This window comes from Chiloscyllium plagiosum, chromosome 4 (assembly GCF_004010195.1).
Source record: "Chiloscyllium plagiosum isolate BGI_BamShark_2017 chromosome 4, ASM401019v2, whole genome shotgun sequence".
NCBI lineage: Eukaryota > Metazoa > Chordata > Chondrichthyes > Orectolobiformes > Hemiscylliidae > Chiloscyllium > Chiloscyllium plagiosum.
In genome coordinates, this window is record NC_057713.1 from 122,913,577 (window position 1) to 122,930,935 (window position 17,359).

The 17,359-nt window shown below is 43.1% G+C and overlaps 1 protein-coding gene across 3 annotated transcripts in view; it reads left to right on the forward strand.

Moving 5' to 3' along the window:
* Positions 1-17,359, forward strand: part of LOC122549383 (adenosine deaminase-like) — a 62,571-nt gene that overhangs the window by 21,562 nt on the left and 23,650 nt on the right. For all 3 annotated transcript variants that reach the window (XR_006311515.1, XM_043689115.1, XM_043689116.1), the window contains exons 4-5: positions 1,689-1,811; positions 7,828-7,971. Coding sequence is in view for 2 of the 3 variants with exons in the window: in XM_043689115.1 (XP_043545050.1) it covers positions 1,689-1,811; positions 7,828-7,971 (267 nt within the window). In the remaining variant the exon portion in view is untranslated. The remainder of the gene's footprint in view (positions 1-1,688; positions 1,812-7,827; positions 7,972-17,359) is intronic.

Genomic DNA, 17,359 nt, shown 5'->3' on the forward strand with positions numbered 1-17,359 from the left:
CCTATCTTCCTTTCCACCTATCCACTCCACCCTCCTCCCTGACCTATCACCTTCATCCCCACTCCCACTCACCTACTGTACTCTATGCTACTTTCTCCCCACCTCCACCCTCTCATTTATCTCTCCACCCTGCAGGCACTTTGCCTCCATTCCTGATGAAGGGCTTTTGCCCAAAACATCGATTTTCCTGCTCCTCAGATGCTGCCTGAACTGCTGTGCTTTTCCAGCACCACTCTAATCTAGACACCACTCTCTGAGTAAAGAACCTACCTTTGACATCACCCCGAAACCTACCTCCAAGTACCTTAAAATTATACCCATCATGATAGACATACCTGGCATGGGAAAAAGTCTCTGGCTATTCACTCTATCTATGCCTCTCAACATCTTGTACACCTCCATCAAGTCACCTCTCAACCTTCATAAAAGTTAAAAGTACAGCCTCTGTTCTCATGTACTTCTGGAGGGTAAACATAAATGCTGACAACAGGTTGGTTTTTGGGGAGAGGCTGAGATAGATAGCCCTCTCATTATTTGTTGTTAGGTCTTTCCCACTCTCTGTTTAAAGTTTCTCTGATAACTTATATGTACAACATTGCATTTTGCATCCTGCTTACACAGGACTTTGTCAGTCTTTGAATTTGAAACTGCAATATTTTTGGAGGAATCCTCATTTTGAAAAGAGAGCATTTTTGAATTAAAAGCAAAAATGATTATAAATCCTTGGATCTATCACTTATTTTGGAAAAGTACAAGCTACATTTTAGAAAGAAAAATAGTGAAATTAGGTGTGCTGTGATTTGGAACCTACTGAAAGGAACGGATATCAAATAGATCTCAGAATTTACATTGAAAGTATTGACACAATTCGAAAAAGATTTAAAGCTAACAGCATTTTAAATTTCACAAATGAGAACGTAGTTTACAACATTATACACAGGAATGATGATGTGATAGTTGGAGAACTGTATGCAGTTTGGATGAAGAAATTTCATAAAAGTTAAAGAATGTGTTCAGTATCATTTCACCAGCATGATGACAAGGGCAAGGAATTGCATACAAGTGTTGAGATACCAGGATTGCGTCCATTGATGCAATGAAGGCTAAGAGGGGATTTAATAAAGATATTTTTGATGAAATTTACTGGAGCGAACAGGAAAAGTTTAATGAGTAACGGAAGAGTTTGTAATGGGTGTCATCAATTAAAATATTGTAACTTGGAATGAGAAGGGAAACATGAAGTATTTCATGACGGGTAATTGTTGAATTCAATGTTTTTGTTCTTACCAAAAATCGATCTCTGATATTGCAATGCCATCTTTTGGAAATCTCATTCAGCCCTATGGGGTACCATTCCTCTGACTCCAACCTTCCATGTTTACCTCCTTTCACCTTTTCCATTCTTGGAAAATGTCCAGTCATCACAGGCCAATACTTTGGACCACCTAAGATTTTCCAAATCATTTCACCCAACGCTTTGTGAACCTTCAAGTCCCATCTCCTTGACCACGTTTGTGGTCACCCCATCTAACTTTGCTCTTGTTGGCCTGGTGTTACTTTCTTTATTTCTGTTTCTGCATCACCTAAGGATGTTGTTCATATTCAATGCGCTATAAATGTGCAAAGTCATGAATGCTTACAGAAACCCAAATATTTATTATGCATGATGTCCATATTCTTTACTGTAGGAAAAGAAAAATCCAAATACCAGCCGAAAATGAAGATGAGCTTCACAAACTGATAACCTGCAGCAAACCATCAACACTCACTGAGGTCTTGTCAAAGTTCAGTTACTACATGCCTGTGATTGCGTAAGTACATTGTCATGTTTTTATAATACGGTCCTTCTGAATATCAGTGTCTTGCATATTGTTAATGAGATCATTGATCAAATATCTGTTTTAGATTAGATTAGATTACTTACAGTGTGGAAACAGGCCCTTCGGCCCAACAAGTCCACACCGACCCGCCGAAGCGAACCCACCCATACCCCTACATTTACCCCTTACCTAACACTACGGGCAATTTAGCATGGCCAATTCACCTGACCCTGCACATCTTTGGACTGTGGGAGGAGACCGGAGCACCCGGAGGAAACCCACGCAGACACGGGGAGAACGTGCAAACTCCACACAGTCAGTCGCCTGAGGCGGGAATTGAACCCGGGTCTCAGGCGCTGTGAGGCAGCAGTGCTAACCACTGTGCCACCGTGCCGCCCACAGTTAGTGGGCGGCACGGTGGCACAGTGGTTAGCACTGCTGCCTCACAGCGCCTGAGACCCGGGTTCAATTCCCGCCTCAGGCGACTGACTGTGTGGAGTTTGCACGTTCTCCCCGTGTCTGCGTGGGTTTCCTCCGGGTGCTCCGGTCTCCTCCCACAGTCCAAAGATGTGCAGGTTAGGTGAATTGGCCATGCTAAATTGCCCTTAGTGTTAGGTAATAAGGGGTAAATGTAGGGGTATGGGTGGGTTGCGCTTCGGCGGGTCGGTGTGGACGAAGGGCCTGTTTCCACACTGTAATGTAATGTAATCTGTTTATGATGGTGGTGATTGAAGGAGGACTGTTGACTTATATTGTGGTCATATTTTCTACTCTTCAATTAATACCATGTGTTCTTTACGATCCACTCCAGCTGGCTGAAAGAACCTGTATTTCTTCTGCCACCTCTGCCTCCATGCTTACTTGTTCCATCAGGACTCCCACACACCCTCTGAGGACCCCTTCTCCTGCCTCCAACACACTCCATCCACTTGGATACCCCATGCTAGTTTGTTACCCACCCTTGATCGCTCTATGTCCAACTGCCGTCATGACATTGACTGCCTGAACCTGCCCACCCTTCTCCCCCACTCCGAACCTCTAAGCCTCACAATGCACAGCCCTCCATCCCCTCTACTCCAACCCCAACCTCACCATCAAACCAGCAGATGGAGGGGGTCACTGTGGTAATTTGGTGCACTGCCCTCTAAACCACTGAAGCCAAGCACCAACTCACAGACATCTCCTCCTACAGTCCCCTCAACCACGACCTCCCCTCCCATCACCAAACCATCATGTCCCAGACCATCCACAACCTTACCACTTCAGGGGATCTCCCACCAATAGCCTCCAACCTCATAGTCTGGGAACCCCACACCGCCCAGTTCTACTTACTACCCAAGACCCACAGACCTGACTGCCCTGGTCAATGCATCGTCTCAGCCTGATCCTGCCCCACTGAACTTACCTCCTCATACTTTGACACCGTCCTGTCTCCCTTGGTCAGGATCTTGAAGCACCACCCATTGCCCTCTACCTCCTCCATGACTTTCAGTTCCCTGGCCCCAATGCCTCATCTTTGCCATAGGCATCCAGTCCCTATACATATCCATCCACCATGACGAAGACCTCCAAGCCTTCCATTTGGAGGTCTCCTGCCAAACCAACCAATACCCTTGCACCGACACACTCATTCAATTGGCTGAACTGGTCCTTACCCTCAACAATTTCTCCTTCGAATCCTCCTGACATTCCTGATGAAGAGCTTATGCTCGAAACATTGACTCTCCTGCTCCTCGGTTGCTGTCTGACCTGCTGTGCTTTTCCAGCACCACACTTTTTGACTCTGATCTCCAGCATCTGCAGTCCTCACTTTCTCCTAGGGCCTGTGTTAAGTGGCACAGGTAACAGATAATGATGGTGCAGCAATCCAAAAATGCATATAACTTCTGGAGTGGTGTCTGAAATCAATTTGCCACTGGTAATGGCCAATTCAGACAAATAGATGTTCCTTTTGTTATCATTAGACAGGGGCTAGTCAGCAGGGAACACTGGGAATTTTCTCAAGGATTTTCTTGACAGCCACTGCACAATACTGGCAATGCTATAGAACCCTCAGCAAAGTCATATAGAACATAGAACAAGACAGCACAGAACAGGCCCTTCGGCACTCCGTGTTGTGCCAACCTGTGAACTGTTCTCAGCTCGTCCCCCTACACTATCCCATCATCATCTATGTGCTTATCCAAGGATTGTTTAAATCTCCCTAATGTGGCTGAGTTAACTACATTGGCAGGCAGGGCATTCCATGCCCTTACCACTCTGAGTAAAGAAACTGCCTCTGACATCTGTCTTAAATCTATCACCCCTCAATTTGTAGTTATGTCCCCTCGTACAAGCTGGCATCATCATCCTAGGTCATCCTACATCCTATCTAGGTCATTTACATAGTTTGTGCACAGGTTATAGAACAAAACAGGAAAATCCCAGCTGAAGGCCATCCATGGTGGCTTAGTGGTTAGCACTGCTGCCTCACAATGCCAGGGACCCGGGTTTGATTCCAGCCTCGGGCAACTGTCTATGTGGAGTTTGCACGTTCTCCCTGTGTCTGCGTGGGTTTCCTCTGGATGCTCTGGTTTCCTCCCACAGTCCAAAGATTTGCTGGTTAGGTGAGTTGGTCATGCTAAATTGCCTGCAGAGTTAGGGGGTCTGGGTGGGTGACTTTTCGGAGGGTTGGTGTGGACTATTTGGGCTGAAGGGCCTGTTGCCACACTGTAAGGAATCTAATCATTAACATCAAGCAAGATTTGGAAAACCATATGAGTTTGTGCATGCAAAAGCATCCTGGTCACACATCTTGAGCATAATATTCACACTCAAATGAACATATTTCAATGAATACTAACTTGATGTAAACTTCAAAATGAACTATATTGCAATGTTGATATTAATACGTGAAAAACAAAATACTGCAAGTGCTGGAAATTAAAAACAGAAATACTAGAAATATTCAGCTGGCCAGGCAGCATCTACGGAGAGAAAAAATTTAAATATTTTAACTCACTTTCCATAAATAGCAATTTGATTGATTTGAGAAGTAGAGATTGATTGCATATTTAATCAGAAAAGCCGTTCCTGATGAAGGGTTTTTGCCTGAATTTTCCTTCTCCTCGGATACTGCTTGACTTGCTATGCTTTTCCAGCACTACTCTAATCTTGACTCTGACCTCCAGCATCTGTAGTACCCACTACTGCCTAGCTGTGAGCCAGCAGCACAAACCACTGAACCACCATGCTACGTGTTGTTGCACAGTTTTTAATGGCATCCAAAATGTACAAAGAAAATTTACAGCCCAGGAATAGGCCCTTTGGCCCTCCAAGCCTGTGCCAATCCAAATCCACTGTCTCAATCTATCGTCCAATTCCTATGGATCTGTATCCCTCTGCTCTACACCAATTTATGCATTTGTCCAGATGCACCTTAAATGAATCTACCGTACCTGCCTCTACTATCTTTGCTGGCAATGCATTCCAGGCACCTACCACCCTCTGTGTAAAGTAATTTCCACGTGTATTCCCCTTAAACTTTTCACCTCTCACCTTGAACATGTGACCTCTCATTACTAAATCCCTCACTCTGGGAAAAAGTTTATCTCTATCCACCCTGTCTATACCCTTCATGACTTTGTAAACCTCAATCAGGTCCCCCCTCAATCTCCTTTTTTCTAATGAAAACAATCCTAACCTACTCAACCTCTCTTCATAGCTCGCACTTTTCATACCAGGCAACATCCTCGTAAAACTTCTCTGCACTCTCTCCAAAGTGTCCACGTCTTTTGGTAATGTGGCGACCAGAACTGTACACAGTATTCTAAATGCAGCCGAACCAAAATCATGTGCAATTTTAATCTGACCTGCCAGCTCTTATAATCAATACCCTGTCACCAATCTTCGTGTCATCTGCAAACTTGCTGATCATACCAACAGTGCCCTCTTCCAGATCATTTATGTATATCACAAACAACAGTGGCTCCAGCAATGATCCCTGTGCAACACCACTGGTCACCTTTCTCCATTTCGAGAAACTCTCTTCAACTACTACTCTCTATCTCCTGTTGCTCAACCAATTCTTTATCCACCGAGCCAGACCACCCTGCACACCACGTGACTTCACTTTCTCCATTAGTTTACTATGGGGAACCTTATCAAACACTTTAGTAAAGTCTATATATATTTGGGGTGGCACGGTGGTTAGCACTGCTGCCTCACAGCGCCAGAGACCCGGGTTCAATTCCCGCCTCGGGCAACTGTCTGTGTGGGGTTTGCACATTCTCCCGTGTCTGTGTGGGTTTCTTCCGGGTGCTCTGGTTTCCTCCCACAGTCCAAAGATGTGCAGGTCAGGTGAATTGGCCATGCTAAATTGCCCCTAGTGTTAGGTGAAGGGGTAAATGTAGCAGAATGGGTCTGGGTGGGTTGGTATGGACTTGTTGGGCTGAATGGCCTGTTTCCACACTGTAAGTAATTTAATCTAATCTCCAACCATTCCTTTGTCTATCAACTTGGTCACTTCCTCAAAGAACTCTATTCAGTTGGGAAGGCATGACCTCCCCCACATAAAATCTTGTTGCCTATCATTGATAAACCCATTCTTTTCCAAATATAACTAGATTCCCTCAGTACCTTCTCCAGTAACCTTCCCACCACTGACATCAGGCTGACTGGTCTGTAGTTACCTGGAATATTTCTACTACCCTTCTTGTACAGGGGGACAACATTAGCAACTCTCCAGTGGTCTGTTGAAGGATGCTACAAAGGTATTTCGCCTCCCTCAGCAACTTGGGATAGATCCCACCTGGTCCTGGGGGTTTGTCCACCTTAATATCCTTTAGCCTACCCAACATCTTCCCCCCCCCCCCCCACCCCCCCTTATGTCAATGTGATCCAGGGTAAACAAACTTATATCTCTAATCTCAACATTCATCATGTCCCTCTCAACAGTGTACACTGATACAAAGCACTGATTGAAAATCTGACCCATTTTCTCAGGTTCGACACACAACCTTCCTTCCTTAAGTTTTAGTGGACCAACCTTTTTTCTAGTTACCCTCTTACTACTTATATATGAATAAAAGGCCTTGAGATTCTCCTTAATTCTGCTCGCTAAAGTTATTTCATTACCCCTTTTAGCCCGCTTGATTCTTCTTTTAAGATTGGTCCTAGTCTCCCAATATTCCTCCAAGACCCATTCTGTTCTTAGCTGCCTGGATCTTATGTACGCTTCCCTTTTTCTCTTGGCTAGTCGTACAATTTCTCCTGTCATCCATGGTTCACAAATCTTGCCTTTCCTATCCCTTGTTTTCAAAGGCACATGCCTATCCTACACTACCTTTAACCTATCTTTGCAAGCCTCCCACATATCAAATGTGGATTGCCCTTTAAATAGCTGTATCCAATCCACATTTCTCAGCTCCTGCTAGATTTTGATATAATTGGCCTTAGCTCAGTTTAATCGTGTATACATTGATAAAAGTGCAAAACAAGATGTTTGTATTTTTATAACATCCTGAAACAATTATGATTGTGGTATATCTGGTGTTGGAAATTGTCTGCATATGGTCTAATATTGTAGGTAGGTTTTAAGGCAGCAGCTCTTAGAAGCAAATACTGAAAGAAAATTTTGTGAACTGAATAAATATCTGTGACATCATTTATACAATCAGAAGTCTTTTGTATTCATTGTTTACCAGCAACTAATATTTACTTACTAAACTCGTAATAATGTAAATGTTTTCCTCTGAATTAGAGACTTGGTCATTTGTTTTTCAAATTCTGCATTTCTCTTATGAATAAGGTAGTATCTTGAACCAGCTCTTACTCAGACAATTATATGTATTACTAGTCAGTGACATTAACCTGTTGATGGTTCCTGTGAGCTAACAGCATATTAATGGGCTCAGTGTTGTACTCACTCTTGTGTTACTTGTGCTAAATTGCAACTTGGATAATGATGTGACTATACAGACATCCAAACCATTAATCTGTGTAAAGTGCATTTAATCTTTCATCCCAGAGGTGACCGAGAGGCTATTCAACAAATAGCCTATGAACTGGCCGAGGATAAAGCAAAAGAAGGAATTGTCTACCTTGAAGCGCGATACAGCCCACACTACCTCGCAAATTGCAATGTTCATCCTATTCCATGGGGACAAACTGAGTAAGTAGACGCAATTAAAATCCGAAGTGACCATTACATCGTAATACAACAAAAAAATTATTTCTAATCAAATACTGCATAATATTTTCATTTTTAGTTCCTGTTGAACAATAAAACATTGCAAAAGGATACAGGTATAATTATTCACTGATTGTCAAAGGAAAGCAATTAACAAAGGTCTATCTTATTCTGTTATCTCTGAAGACACTTGGTTGCAAATGAAAACAAACTGTTCTGACCTTGTGTAAAAGAGAAAAATTTTGAGATGCTGGAAATCTGAAATAACAACAGGAAATATTTAGGAGGTTGGAAAACATCCGTGGAGATACAAAGCTAACATTTCCGTCTTAACTGAACACATTAGAGATGTAATAGGTTTTAAATAAATCAAAACCATGGAAGAGTATTGGGATCGGGATCAGGATGGGGGTGGGGAAGGGGTGAAACATGTGAAGGGTGGGAGTTGTGTGAGCAATGGAGGAAAGAACATAAGGGAAAATAAGAGGTCAGTAATTGATGTCAAAAAGGAAGGATGGCCCAAGGCAAAAGGAGATATTGTTACAACAAAGAAATTAACAGAAGAAAGGTCTAGGGGAAATTTTAGTCGGAATAATTGAATTGTTCCCAACAGTTACTGCACTCAGTTTGAGAATAAAGGAAGGCAAATCTGTATCACTGGTTTGGAAGTTGATTTTGACAGAACTGATGTGACAAGGAGGATTGGAAAGATTCCTTGCATGAAATTGTAGAGTAGTAGTGTAGCAGATAGTTGTTGGAGTTAGTGGACTTGAAACTGATATGCTTTCTTTTCTCCATAACCAAGGTTTCCATTGCATTGTGGCTAACATGTTCTTTGACTATGTCTATCTCATTGCTTACATTTCCGCTCTCATTGTTTCCTTCTATTGATGCCGAAATGTCAATATGAACATAGAACATAGTGTTCTACCTAGTGTTTTATGTTCATATTGTAGTTTTGGCTACCTCCTTGCCCTCACTATCTGCAACAGCAGCCTTTACATTCATCCGTTTATCCTCTGCCATCTACACCACCTTCAATATGATGCCACTGTGTGTATTTTTAGCATTCTGAAGGAGTTTTTCTTTATGTAAATAGTCAAGATTAGAGTGGTGCTGGAAAAGCACAGCAAGTCAGGCAGCATTCGAGGAGCAGGAAAATCAATGTTTTGGGCAAAAGCCCTTCATCAGGAAGGGCTTCACAATTCCTGATGAAGGGCTTTTGCCCAAAACGCCGATTTTTATTTTTTATTTTATTTTATTTTTTTTCCCTGCTCCTCGGATGTTGCCTGACCTGCTGTGCTTTTCCAGCACCACTCTAATCTAGACTCTGATCTCCAGCACCTGCAATCCTCAATTTCACCTAGTCTTTTTGTAAATGACCTGGGTGAACCCCTCCCATTTTCCGGGAGCACAAACAATCCCTCCAAGTAAAGCAATGGAAGGAATTTCATGCTATTCCTGGGGGAGTTTGGAGGTGGTTAGGAGTTTGGCTGTGTGCTCAAGGGGGATGGTGCAGGGTGGAGACTCGGACACCCCTGACTGACCACATTTGTGAAATGAAGCCTTGCCGAGGTTCTCGCTATCCAGGAAAGCCAATCAGCCGACCCTGTTAGGTTGCCAGCACATGTCATCTTAATTCTCCTCCTCACTCCAACTTGGACCTCTCTCTTCTTAGTGTTTTGTAGAGCACATTGTAAGCTCAACGAACAATATCTCATCATTCAGTTCGGCACCTTACAGCTTTTCAGGCTGATCACTGTATTCAACAATAGAGTGTTTCTTGCCAGTGCATTGACAGACGAAGTTGACAATGCTGGTGCCACTGACACTCACCACCGTCACTCACTCTACTGTCCTATTCTGCTTGCCCCATCCCTCTCCCCCACTCCCCTGCTCACCACTCCCAGTGAGGAACGGTGAAAGCAATGTTTTTCTCACTGTATTCTGGACGTCCTTCAGGAGAAATATGTATGCTGCTTGGCATTACCACTGCTCCAGAAGACGCTCAGCATAGATAACATGAGAGAGTTCATGATCCTCCTGTACTGAAAGTTACAATGAGTGATCTGCTAGTTAATGGATGCAGACACAATGGAAGAAGACATTGTTAATCAGGATAAGAGTTTAGTGCGACTACTTGACAGAACTTGCCAGGTGAAGTTGATCAAGGAAAAAAAATACAATTAAAGATGTTCAAGGTCAAGTATATAGGCCATGTACTAGCTGCAAGATTTCTTTGCCCTGATCTGAAAAAAGTGCAGCCATGAACAGACAAAAGATCAGTGCAATGATTGATTGGATTCATCAACTATTTGCCCAATTTGTTGGTGGATTGTGAACCATTATGCCAACTCAGCCAAAAACATGAGTGGTATAAAAACAGCATTCCATTAAAATCCAGCAACGAGTTACAAGAATGCCAATTCTGAAATGGTGCAGCATAAATGATGAAAAAACTCTGCAGCGTGACATCAATAGGTGATGACTTGGAGCAACACAAGTGCAGCAAAGTGAACCAGTTAGTTCTTCATCAAGGGTGCTAACACAAACAGGACTATATTATGTGCAGATGAAGAAAGAATATCTAGCCACTGCCTTCATTTGTAAACGTTTTCATCAATACATATAATGAAAAGACAAAATGACACTTGAGTAGACCAGAAGGTTCTTCAAAGCATTTTCCTCATGCTGTCTGTTCCAAAGTTACTGCAAACAATGTTTTCTGGTTACAGGAGTATCACTATCAGGGGACAGACAAGCAAGGGAAGCAGAAGCATGTTGGAGACGTGCTTCAACAGCGAGTAAACCGAGAGCATCAAGGAGACACTTGTTCCTTGAAGAGCATTTTCTGCAGATAGAGATGAATTGACAGCCCAAGATGGAAGGTTGTACAAAGGATTTAGACTAATGATCCTCAAAAAAGGAAAGGTGCAGAAGTGCATCCATTCAAGCCACTAATGAATTTAATCAAGTCTAAGGAAGGCAATAAATGTGCTCCAATGGCCAAACGTGGTCAACAACTTCAAGGACTCCAGGCATTACACCGCTTGTAATCAGTAGCAACCTAAGCAAGCTACAGAGCTAGAGATGACACACAACATCTCAGATAGAACATGGATGAAGCTGGGAGTAGATCTCTCTTCCAGCAGCTGATTAGCTTGTTCCAATGGCCTACAATTCTGACCACTAGGAGGGAAACTAGTTGACTTCCATAACTACCATGATGGCGTACCCAACATTGTCAGGAGTGACAATAACCCTTAATTTTTGAATGAAGAACTCAGTTGCATAATGAAAGACTAGGAAATACAACAATATACATCATCTCCGCACTCTCCCCAGTCAAACGGCATGACAGAGATGGCAATGAAAATTGCATAGGAAATAGTGAAGAAATCAAACAAATCCTGCTCAGGTGTATACAAGGCAATTCCCCGTTGTGGAAATACCCCTACTGGAGGCATGGGAAGTAGACCAATAGGCTAATGTCATGGCACAGGCAACTACTCTTCCAATAGCGAAAAAGAAATGGAAGCCAGAAGTAGTAACACGTATCAGTGAAGAAATCAAGATGAAATGTCAGAAAGCCAAACTTCACTTTGAAAAGATAAACTATTGCCAGGGTTGAGTATTGGAGAGCCTGCCAGGGTACAAAATTGTTCAATGTTCTCAACAAAAGCCAACCCCTCCCAAGTGGCAACCTGGAGCAGTGGTCATCTTGATGGTCATTAAATGTTCACTGTGTACCATTGCATTTGCAGGCACATGTGCCCAATTGCAGAGGATGCTCCTCAATTGCACCAGCTGATCTGGAGCAGTAAACACACCAGCCCACAAATTGCACATCAACCATTCGACTCAGAGTTCCACAGCAACCCAGCTACAGAAACAGGCAACTGCTGCAACAGGAACAACAAATGACACAGGAATGTACCACACTAGCAAAAACAGCTTCATCCAGATGAACAGCAACAACAAGAACATATACGTGTACTATTAAAAGACCAGCAAGATTTAAGAGATCATGTGTGAAATGCTTCAACAGAAACTGTTAGAAATAACCAACTGCTAAGGCTTGAGAACAGTAATTGTACTTATAGAGAGTCATAAAGTAATAGATATGTACAGCACACAAATGGACCCTTCGGTCCAACTTGCCATGCTGACCAGATATCCCAACCTAATCCAATCCCACTTGTCAGCACCCGGTCCATATCCCTCTAAACCCTTTCTATTCATGTACCTATCCAGATGTCTTTTAAATGTTGTAATTGTGCCAGCCCCTACCACTTCCTCTGGCAGCTCATTCCATACATGCATCACACTCTACATGGCATTGTGGTTTAGTGGTTAGCATTGCTGCCTCACAGCACTAGGAACCCAGGTTCAATTCCAGCCTTGTCTGTCTGTGTGGAGTTTGCACATTCTCCCCATGTCTGTTTGGGCTTCCTCTGGGAGCTCCAGTTTCCTCCCATAGTCCAAAGATGTGCAGGTTGGGTGAATTGTCCGTGCTAAATTGCCCATAGTGTTCAAGGGTGTGTAGCTTAGGTGCATTCATCAGGGGATAATGGGATATGGGTTGGGGTCGGTTACTCTTCAGAGGGTCTGTGTGGATGTGTTGGGCCTCTTTCCACATGCAGTGCTTTAATAAAAATGTTGCCCCTTAGGTCTCTTTTATAATCCAGCAAATCTTAGCAGGACTTATACACTTAATGGTAAGGGCCGAGGGAGTGTTGCTGAACAAAGAGATCTTGGAGTGCAGGTTCATAGCACCTTGAAAGTTGAGTCGCAGGTAGATAGGATAGTGAAGAAGGCTGTTGGTATGTTTTCCTTTATTGGTCAGAGTATGGAGTACAGGAGTTGGGAGGTCATGTTGCTCTGTACAGGATGTTGGTTAGGCCACTTTTGGAATATTGCATGCAATTCTGGTCTTCTTTCTATCAGAAGGATGTTGTGAAACTTGAAAGGGTTCAGAAAGGATTTACAAGGATGTTGCCAGGATTGGAGGATTTGAGCTATAGGGAGAGGTTGAACAGAGTGGGCTGTTTTCCCGGAGCATTGGAGGCTAAGGGATGACCTTATAGAGGCTTATAAAATCATAAAGGGTACAGGGTAAATAGACAAAGTCTTTTCTCTGGGGTAGGGGAGTCCAGGGCTTGAAGTCGCTTTCCCAAAATGTCTCGCATTTATCAGAATTAAACTCCACCTGGCACTCCTTAAACCATTGGCCCATCTGATCAAGATCCCATTGTAATCTGAGAGAACCTTCTTTGCTGTCCATTCAACCTCCAATTTTGATGTCATATGCAAACTTACTAACTATACCTCCTATGTTCACATCCAAATCATTTATATAAATGACGAAAAGTAGTGGACCCAGCACCGATCCTTGTGGCACTCCACTGGTCACAGGCCTCCAGTCTGAAAACAGCCCTCCACCACCACCCGGTGTCTTCTACTTTCAAACCAGTTCTGTTTCCAAATGACTAGTTCTTTCTGTATTCCATGAGATCTAACCTTGCTAACCAGTATCACAAAGGGAACCTTGTTGAATGCCTTACTGAAGTCCATATAGATCACATCCCCTGCTCTGTCCTCATTAATCCACTTTGTTATCTCTTCAAAAAAACTCAAGTTCATGAGACATGATTTACCACGCACAAAGCCATGTTGACTATCCTTAATCAGTCCTTGTCTTTCCTGTCCCTCAGGATTCCCTCCAAAAACTTGCCCATCACCAACTTCAGACTCGCTGGTCTATAGTTCCCTGGCTTGTCCTTATCACCTTTCTTAAACAGTGATACCACGTTAGCCAACCTCCAGTCTTCCAAAACCTCACCTGTGACTATCAATGATACAAATATCTCAGCTAGGGGCCTAGCAATCACTTCCCTAGCTTACTACAGAGTTCAAGGGTGCACCTTGTAATGTCCTGGGGATTTATCCACCTTTTATATGTTTCAAGACATCCAGCACTTCCTCCTCTGTAATATGGATATTTTTCAAGATGTTACCATCTATTTCCCCACATTCTATATCTTCCATGTCCTTCTCCACAGTAAACACTGATGCAAAATACTTGCTAAGTGTATCCCCCATCTCGTCCGGCTCCACACAAAGGCTGCCTTGCTGATCTTTGCTTCCATCTTTTTATTCACCAAACCCTCAGTTTCTTTCGTCATCCAGCATTTCCTGCAGCTCCTGGCCTTTCCTTTCACCTGAACAGGAATATACTTTCTCTGGACTCTTGTTATCTCATTTCTGAAGGCTTCCCATTTTCCAGTCGTCCCTTTACCTGCGAGCATTTGCACCCAATCAGCTTTTGAAAGTTCTTGCCTAATACCATCGAAATTGGCCGAACTCCAATTTAGAACTTCAACTTTTAGATCTGTTCTATCCTTTTCCATCACTATTTTAAATCTAATAGAATTATGGTCGCTGGCCCCAAAGTGCTCCCCCACTGACACCTCAGTCACCTGCCCTGCCTTATTTCCCAAGAGTATTTACTACCTTACGTTTGGAAATTTTGGCCAATATTTGTGGGAGTTTATTTTGCAGTTTCTTTGTTTTGCAGCTCTTGAGAAATAAATTCAATGTCCTTGTTAATGGTGTACTGGAATTTAAAACTGAAATCTCAAAATAAGATCTTGTTATCTCATTTCTGAAGGCTTCCCATTTTCCAGTCGTCCCTTTACCTGCGAACATCTGCCCCCAGTCAGCTTTTGAAGGTTCTTGCCTAATACCGTCAAAATTGGCCTTTCTCCAATTTAGAAATTCAACTTTTAGATCTGGTCTATCTTTTTCCAGCACTATTTTAAAACTAATAGAATTATGGTCACTGGCCCCGAAGTGCTCCCCCACTGACACCTCAGTCACCTGCCCTGCCTTATTTCCCAAGAGTAGGTCAAGTTTTGCACTTTTTCTATTCGGTACATTCAGTTATTGAATCAGGAAATTTTCTTGTACACTCTTAACAAATTCCTCTCCATCTAAACCCTTAACACTATGGCAGTCCCAGTCGATGTTTGGAAAGTTAAAATCCCCTACCATAACCACTCTTTTATTCTTACAGATAACTGAAATCTCCTTACAAATCTGTTTCTCAATTTCCCTCTGACCATTAGGGGGTCTATAATACAATCCCGATGGGGTGATCATCCCTCTCTTATTTCTCAGTTCCACCCAAATAACTTCCCTCGATGTATTTCCAGGAATATCCTCCCTCATCACAGCTGTAATACCAGCCCTTATCAAAAACGCTGCTCCCCCTCTCTCTTGCCTCCCTTTCTACCCTTCCTGTAGCACTGGGATCACTACAGTATGAGTAGATGGGTCAGTTTTTGTCCAGTGTGTGCAGGAGGGCTTCCTGACACAGTATGTAGACAGGCCAACAAGGGGCGAAGCCACTTTAGATTTAGTACTGGGTAATGAGCCTGGCCAGGTGTTAGATTTGGAAGTAGGTGAGCACTTTGGAGACAGCGATCACAATTCTGTCAGGTTTACTTTAGTGAGGGAAAGGGATAGGTGTACTCCACCGAGCAAGAGTTACAGCTGGGGGAAGGGAAATTACGATGCAATTAGGAAAGATTTAGGAAGCGTAGAATGGGGAAGGAAACTGCAAGGGATGAGCACATTAAAAATGTGGAGCTTATTCAAGGAAAAGCTCCTGTGTGTCCTAGACTAAGTATGTACCTGTCAGGCAGGGAGGAAGATGTAGAACGCATGAGCCGTGGTTTACTAAGGAAGTGGAATCCCTGGTCAAGAAGAAGAAGGCTTATGTTAGGACAAAATGTGAAAACTCAGTTAGGGCACTTGAGGGTTACAAGGAAGTCAGGAAAGATCTAAAAAGATAGCTCAGAAGAGCCAGGAGGATACATGAGAAGTTGTTGGTGAATAGGATCAGGGTTAACCCTAAGGCTTTCAATAGGTATGTCAGGAATAAAAGAATGACGAGAGTTAAATTAGGGCCAATCAAGGATAATAGTGGGAAGTTGTGTCTGGAGTCAGAGGAGATAGGGGAAACACTAAATAAATATTTTTCGACAGTGTTCACGATAGAAAATGAAAATGTTGGCAAGGAAGATACAGAGATACTTGCATCTAGGCTAGAAGAGATTGAGGTTCACAAGGAAGAGGTATTAGAAATACTGCAGGGTGTGAAAATAGACAAGTCCCCTGGGCCAGATGGGATCTTTCCTAGGATCCTCTGGGAAGCAAGGGAAGAGATTGCCGAGCCTTTGGCATTGATCTTCAAATCATCATTGTCTACAGAAATAATGCCTGAGGACTAGAGGATAGCAAATGTGGTTCCCTTGTTCAAAAAGGGTAGTAGAGACAACCCTGATAATTACAGACCAGTGAGTCTCACTTCAGTTGTTGGTAAAGTGTTGGAAAAGGTTATAAGAGAGAGGATTTATAACCATCTAGAAAAGAATAATCTGATCAGGGACAGTCAGCATGGTTTTGTGAAGGGTAGGTCATGCCTAACGAATCTTATTGAGTTTTTTGACAAAGTGACCAAATAGGTAGATGAGAGTAAACCGGTTGATGTGGTGTATATGGATTTCAGCAAGGCGTTCGATAAGGTTCTCCATAGTAGGCTATCATACAGAATGCGGAGGAATGGGATTGTGGGAGACATAGCGGTTTGGATCAGTAATTGGCTTGCTGAAAGAAAACAGAGGGTTGTAATGATGGAACATGTTCATCTTGGTGTCCAGTTACTAGCGGCGTATCGCAAGGGTCGGTGTTGGGTCCACTGCTGTTCGTCATTTTTATAAATGACCTGGATGAGGGCTTAGAAGGTGTTTTAAAAAAATTCTCAAGGTCAGGTTCGTAGGAGAGTAGTCTGACACAGAACAAACGACCAAGAGGCGAGTCTGCTAGAATATGCTTCAGCTTTTTATTCCCCGCAGCGTCGCCACAACCAGGTACAGCGGGTCTGGCTTATACTCACTCTACATGTTACCGGAACTGGGAGCCGTCAGTTCTCGTAGAGCGGTTGCCAACAACCCACGCTCGGCGGTTAAACATAACCCCGGAGCAGACTCACCGAACTGGAGACTTTTCCAGCTGATATACTCTTTTCCAGATATAAACATTCATGTGAACAGCAGAGCAAGGCTAAAAAACACATTCCATTCTGGTTACATACAGATAAGAAGATTCACACGGGGAGGTGTGTAATAAGATTCACACGGGACTAAGCAACACCTCCATTCCAGTTAGATTCACACATGTATTGGGACATAATTTTAACCCTTTCACCACAATCCACTGCTTGGCCCAATACATGTGTTACATTATGATTCACACATGTATTGGGACATAATTTTTAACCGTTCCACCACATTCCACTGCTTGGAAT